The sequence below is a fragment of the Eurypyga helias genome, unplaced genomic scaffold (genome assembly GCF_000690775.1).
Source record: "Eurypyga helias isolate BGI_N326 unplaced genomic scaffold, ASM69077v1 scaffold18620, whole genome shotgun sequence".
NCBI lineage: Eukaryota > Metazoa > Chordata > Aves > Eurypygiformes > Eurypygidae > Eurypyga > Eurypyga helias.
This window is the reverse complement of record NW_010226581.1, coordinates 1-7,339: the sequence shown is the minus strand read 5'-3', so window position 1 is coordinate 7,339 and position 7,339 is coordinate 1. Positions and strand designations below refer to the sequence as shown.

General features: G+C 39.7%; 1 protein-coding gene across 1 annotated transcript; it reads left to right on the top strand.

Moving 5' to 3' along the window:
- Positions 1–2,161: 2,161 nt before the first annotated feature.
- LOC104511148 (mitogen-activated protein kinase kinase kinase 5-like) lies at positions 2,162–6,789 on the top strand (the record flags this gene model as incomplete). The annotated part of the gene is made up of 4 exons (XM_010153643.1): positions 2,162–2,322; positions 2,586–2,754; positions 3,720–3,826; positions 6,619–6,789. Coding segments are annotated over exons 1-4 (608 nt in total), but the record flags the coding sequence as incomplete, so codon positions are not given.
- Between the last annotated feature and the right edge of the window lie 550 nt (positions 6,790–7,339).

Genomic DNA, 7,339 nt, shown 5'->3' with positions numbered 1-7,339 from the left:
ACTGTCTCTGTAGGTGGCCTGACCGTTACGCCAGGATAAACTTTGGGCCCTGTGGATTTCAAAAGCTGGACATGTTCTTTTTCAGTCGATTTTTAATTAAGACCTGAGCTTTGGAAACAGTGTGCCAAAGGTCTGAGAAGCCTTCCTGCAAGCAGTCTTGATTTTATTTTTAATGCACTGAATAAACGTCAGGAAGTAAAATGCTTGCCCTGGGATATCTGTAGCTACTTCACCTTTTCTTTTGGCTCCGACTTCCTGAACTTTTTCTCCTTCACTTAAAAAGGAAGGTTGGAGAGTAGTCTGCTTGTGATTAATAGTGGCTCCAGTGCCAGTTGCTGCCCACCCTGGTCCTGTAGTTGCTGAAACCAATTCCAAGAAACTCAGTTTCCTCTCTGCTTTTGACTGTGGGCCTTACTAGGTTTTAGCAGGGTCAAAGTTCATCCTTGCAGTCTTGAAAGCCTTACGTGCTAGCATATTCTTGGGCAGAAGTGTTCATTCAGTTCATCGTAAAGACAAGCAGTTTGGGTTCTAGCAGTACACTCTTTAATTGTTTATTAAAAATATTGTCATACACTTCCCAGTTCTCACATTTCCTTTTGAGCTGAATTTGCAGCACTCGGCACAGAAAGATGTGTCCTAGCTATTCGGCTCTAATAGTTTGCAGTTGTTGGGGAGGAAGAATAAATTCATCCTTGTGCAAGTCTGTGTATGCAGTAATCTCCAACCAAGTTCTGGGTTAGTTGAGCTCAATGGACCTCATGTAAATGCTTTCATCTATTCGTTTTAAGTTTTACAGAGTTTGTCAATATCCCTCAGAAGTGTGGATGGGATTGCCTTTATAGTGACATCTTACAGTTTCCTGGTGTAATAGGTATAACAAAAAAAAAAAAGTAGTTCCTGTACTTTTCATAGGCAGTTTGTGATCTGTACACAAACATATGTTTACTGACATACACATACACTTATACAAACTAGAGTACCTGAATCCTTCCATGTTTTTAAATCCGATAATGCACGTTAAAAATGCATGTTTGAAGCACACAGCTGGTATTATGCATTTGAAACCTATTCAGTCACTGGTGTCTCAATGTATGGAGCTCAGCTTGCCAGGGGGGTCTCTGAAGTGATGTCCTCATTGCTGTATTGACTTCTGGGAGAGCAGAAGCAGCTAACCAGAAAGTAATTAGTCTTGGAAGTAATTTAGGGGTACCAAAATAACAGGCTTTGAGAATTACTTCCTCAGGGTTTTCCCTGCTGGCCACTTCAGTAGTGAAGTCTGAGCTTCAAGAGCCAAATGGCAGAACTCCTGACTGTGACTGTCTCATAGTTAAGACCCTTCAGAACCACAAATTTTCAGCAAGAACTCCATGTGCGTAAAACTGTACTCACACATGTACCACGGGCACTAGACATCTTGCCTCCCTCTTTCCTTAGAAGATAAACTTGGTTTTCTGCAGACTGTCATACACTGAGATATAGAAATCCATAAAGTTTGGTCATGCAAAGATATTTCTTATGTGATTATTTTGAAATATGGATGGTTTTAAGTCCCGCTGGCCATGAAGATTCGATACATAGTTTAGCATAACAAAGGCAAACTAAATTCCCTGCTATCTGAGTCATTTTGTGGTTCATACGAGGATTCGTTTTCCCTGCAGCTTTCCTGTTGTGAGGCAACTAGCACGTGTTGTTTTCAACATCTGTGTGCCTAACTATACTGAATTGCAGAGTGCTTGCTCCCTTCTGAACATCAGTCACCTTGCATAGAGTGTACGTCAGCTTCACTCAAGCCTGCCAACCCTTCTGAGGTGACTGGGATGTGACTTGAGGGTACCCTCAGGTTCATATTGTTATTGAGCTCACGTACTGACTCTTCTAAGGTCAATGTGATGCTTCTGCAAAGACTCATCTGACAGGAAGCAGTTCAGAAAGCTGAAAGAATACACATCAGGTGTATATCATATTTGAGATGAAAACGGATTTTATGTAATCCTAGGCTTCATAGGTAAAATCCTGGTCTTGATGAAGGAAGCAGCAGATCTCCCTGTGACTTTAACAGGTGAAATCTTGCACGTAGTAAATGCAGTTGTCTTAGGCTTGTCAAACCATACTTGCCCTAATCCTACAGATGTGCACTGGTAACTATATATTTGTTCCATATATGATAACTCCCCATAACAAGGTGTACTGCTGCGATAGCAGTTTTATGAAGGGACTGACGGAGCTGATGCAGCCCAGTTTTGAGTCGCTGCTGGGTCCGATATGCTTACCGCTGGTGGATCGATTTATTCAGCTCTTGAAGGTGGCACAGGCTAGCTCAAGGTGAGTTGTCTTTTTGTACCCGTACGTAAAATTCAGATAGTCCTTCTGGGATTGTGGGTGTCAGACTTGCTCCAGGGTGATGCGATGTTTTGCCTTCTGTTGCGGCAAATCGATAATGAATAATTTAGCTTGAGCGAACCTCTCCACTGACGCTGCTCTGCCAATAAATATTCCACATATACGTTGTGGGAGAGCTGCAGGGCCAGAAAAACAAACGCAAGGGACCTTTCCCAAATTGCTGATGTCAAGTTGTTCCTCTCTAGTCAGTATTTCCGGGAATCCATTCTGAATGACATCAGGAAGGCCCGTAACCTCTACACGGGCAAAGAGCTTGCAGCGGAGCTGGCAAGGATTCGACAGCGAGTGGATAATGTTGAAGTCTTGTCTGCTGACATTGTAATAAACTTGCTGCTGTCCTACAGAGACATTCAGGTATGAATCCTATGCTCTAAGATCACCTACCACACAGTAAATTTAATTCCATTCTCAGTAAAATTTTTAATGTATTTTCCCAGAGATTTACTAACAAACTGTATGAATAATGGACACTAGTAAAAATCTTTTACAGAATCTTCATTGATGCTTTTGACTTTATTTTGTAGCTAGACTGTTCATAGTGTGCCTTTTACGTAGCAGAAAAGTGTTGTCTTAACAGCACCTAGAAAGTACACAGCCTGTAATAACTGTTCTCCATCTCAGCCTTACTGTGTGATGAATAGCCCACAGTGTGTCCTACATAAAGGCTGTGGTAGCATTCTGCTACTGGTATGTATATGTATTCTTTGTCACCGTGCTTGTGACATTTCTCGTTGGAAACATAACATGTTCATATGCATTTCAGCTTCTGGAATGGGGCTAATAATTGCTTACTTTGCAACACATAATTTCAACTGTTGCTCCTTAAACATTTGGAAGTGATTTGGTTTTAATTCTGGTTTTGTTTGGGTTTCTTTAAAATATGTCAGCGAGTAAGCAACTTTAAAAACTGTGGTACTGAAAGACTTTTGGTTTTGTGGCGCAGGCCTACTTCAGTTTTGGGATGCCTTAATTCAGATGCAGCTACCATTGAAATTTATGTACACCTTGAACTCTGCTGCGTTCAGCCCCTGAAGCTAACTTCAGTCATTAAATAGATGCACTCAAGTTTCCACAGGTCCACAGTGAAGCAGTACAGGAGCCCAAATTGTGTTTCCCTGCTAAATACTGTGCATGTTCACATTGCTGAAGAGTGCCAGGCTACTTACAGTTGAAGCTGAAGAAACTGAGATCTATAGAACTTTCAGTGAACGGAAAATACTTCATAGTATGATATAAGTGGTGCTTGGTTCAAAGAGGAGTTTATATAGTCATCCTTCAGTACAGCCACTTAAAACTTCATTATTCCCTTCTTTTGGAAGGATTATGATTCCATTGTGAAACTAGTGAAAACTTTAGAGAAACTGCCTACTTTTGACTTGGCTTCCCACCACCACGTGAGGCTGCATTATGCATTTGCATTGAACAGGTAAGAATCTGCTCTTCTTTCCACTGTTTAACAGTAAATCAGAACTGTGAACTTCACACAGGCTGGGTAATCCTGGGTGGAGTTCCCTACTGGAATTTTCATACGTAGGTCTAGGGTTTTCATTGAAGCAACTGTGGGGACTCTGAGCTTCGTGATCAATCTAAGCTGTCTTTATTCTTGTACTGCCAAATTCCATTTCTTTTCCTTTAGCATGTTTGCTTGTCTTTCCATAGGTTTGCATCACGTTTTCATTTTAGTACCTAAATTGGAGCCAATAAATACCTAGAGGTTATTTTACCTCTGTAAAATACTTTTTTAACATTGCTGTATGAGTGGCAGTGGGGCAGCTTTTGTGCTAACTTACACATCATCTCATTCAAGTCTGAGTTCTGGTAGTGTCAGGAGACAGGAGGAGAACTGTCATCAAATGTCTATCAGAAGATTTTATTCTATTATAATAACAACTTATTTTTCATGTTCTTTGGTAACATGCACAAAATGTGCCACATGGAGCAACATGCTCTACTTTCTTGGGTCAGATGAGACCCAAACCTAGAATTTTTTCTAGGATACTGGTAGTTGGGCAAGGCACCTAAAATGCTGAGCTTTTCAGACCACATTATGGAGGTTTTCAGCTCCCTTGCTGTAATGATAAGGAACATTTTGCTACTGATGTTTAAAGGAGTAGACCAGGTGTCAGCAGGCGTTGAAATTCTCAGATATAGAAAATGTCTACAGAACTTTCTGTTTCTCACACAGATTTGAATACTATAGTTCAGGTTCTCCAAGAAGGCTCAAAAACTGCGTATCATGTCAAAGCGATGTCAAAAATACATTGCAAGTAATTAGTAGGAAAAAAGCAAACCCATTTTTAAAACAAAAATAAAACAACAAAAAAAGCTATCTGCCATTGTTTTGTCTGAATAAAATGCCTGGGTCTTTTCTTACTCTTCATATACTTGGTTATATGAAGGTATAAATACAGTGCTCTTTTTGTTCCTGCTTTGCCATAAAAATGTAAAGCTTTGCAAATTAAATGATCGAGCACATATCTGCAACTTCCTCAAAGCCTTCACAAAAGTCACTAGGTGTACCTTGCAGTTTTCACAGGATTTTTAGACCCCAAGGTGACTGTTTTATAAAACAAAGTCACCTTTGAAAACAAGACTTGACTAGTTCACCGGTGCAATAAAACTGCAAAACTGCAGTATAAACTTTTCAGATACTTATACTTTATTGGTTCTGTTGGGACTTCTTGTGGTCTGAATGGTCTGGTTTTATAGGTCTGACTAAGATGTAGCCATTCAAGGTATCTGGCATACAGAAGGCCTACACAGTAGCTCCAAAGAAGTTCAGAGCAGATTTTTCTCTCCCTCCCTTCTCCAGACTGTAAATTCAACTGGAATTTGACAGCCATGAAAATGTTTGTGCTCTGGTGTATGACCTGGGCGAATTGTAGCATTCTCCTTAGTGGGAATGTAGAGGACGTCTCCTGAGCTAAGGCAGGTCTGGAATACTCTGCACATCCTCATCAGGCTGAGCCATTAGTAGAGGTTGGCCCAGCATGCAGATTCTCATACTCCTGGTTTTTCGCTCAGGAAAGCAGTTTATACTGTCTGCTCAAACAAGTGCTTTTGCTCTGTTTTCTTAATTATTTTTTGTTATGATTTAAGTACTCATTCTTCCTCTGTTACCCACTTCTGCTTGATTTAAACCTTTTCTTCCACATCACTTCCTTCTGGAGAAAGCATACGTGAGCTCAGAGCTCACGAGCTCATGTCCTGGTACACATGTTCTGATCTCCAAGGTTTGACAATGACACTGCCTGTGCAGATGCAGCAAAACTTTGATAAGTTCTTGTAGAGAGGGGAGAAAATAATCTATTACTGAACGTCTGATAAAGTAGTATCTGCTTTAAGATGGCTGTGGCTTTTGATGTGTTTTTTTTTTCTTTGAGGTACCTTCTCTTGCAAGCTGCTTCAATACAGAGCTTGCAAGACAGATGCAAAACCACGTTTATATATTCCCCCCAATTCAAATTGTTGTCACTAATATAATATAATCAGTTTTTCAAAAGAACATGGCACTGTCCCCAAGCCACTTAAGAACAGTTTTTGCTGAGAAAGGAGTCATTTGCTTGTTCAGTTACCCAAATATGTAAGAATTTCTAAACTCTTGATACTGATTGTTGTATGTATTCAAACTGTGAGTCACCAGGAAGTGTCTAATGCTTGCAATTATGTGGTTTATTTGTCTGAAGTACTTTTGTTAATATTACCTCATTGGCTTCACTTCCTAACCCTTCCTATCATGGGTATTAAGTCTGGTTTGAGCTTTATTCTTTTTGTTTCACATTCAAAATGTATATATAAAACAATCAAACAAACAAAAAAACCCCAGCAGACCCAGAAATTCCAAGGATGGAATCTTTCATCCTTTAAAGCATGAATTACTATGAAAGATACACAAACCTAGGTTAATTTCTCTTTCGTAAGAAAGTAACACATGATCTTTCTAACAATTCCTCTTGAGGCTCTTATTGCTGTTGTTCGTGCTTTGGTCTAGCTAATGCTTCATGAGAGAGAGTGAAAACGTGTTTGGGGGCTTTACAAAGGTGTCCCATGATATTAAGAGGGGGAGGGGGAGAAAGGAAGAAGGGGGTGAAGTGTGTATGTATAATATAGTCCATTGTATCTAGAAGCACTTTTTATGCATACATATATATTCAAACATGGTCATGAACAAGTATTTCTTGTTCTTTTTTTTTAATCAAAATTTTTATTTTTTAATAGGCGAAATCTGCCTGGAGACAGACAGAAAGCTCTAGAAATTATGATTCCCCTGGTAGAACAGGAAGACCAAGTAGCTTCAGATATGTACTGCCTGGTTGGTCGAATTTACAAGGACATGTTTTTGGAATCTGGGTTCATAGATACAGAAAGCAGGGACAAAGGGACATTCTGGTGAGTACTGTTTTCCTGGGTTGTGTCCTTCTCTTAGCTTTGGGGAAATATTCCTTAAACAAGCATATATTTCAACTGTTTCTCATTCCAAATATTTGATATTTAGGGGATACGCTGGATCTTCTGTTCTTTGCTGATTTGTTAAGAATGAAAGATTTAAGTTGTTCACAGATCTGGTTCTGCAAAGTTCTTAAATTGTCTCAGAGATCTGGAATTTTAGGTGTCTCTCATCAGTGTATTTTCCTCCTTTCTCATGAATGTCGTCTCCTGTTTACTATATTATCCTCAGGAATCTGGGCCACACAATAATCACCTGTAAATCAGTCGGCATATCTGTAATCTGATAGATATTAGCTAGCTAGGCTAAAAGGTGCTGAGGTTTAACTCCACACTGATGCTTAGGATGTACCATTCTGTCTTTTTTTTTGGCTTCCATGCTCACAAGCAATACGACTGTTCCAAACTCATGCTGACAAAAGTTTTATCACTCCATCATCACCATATAGTACTTGCATATTACATATGAATCATAGAATTATAGAACAGTTTG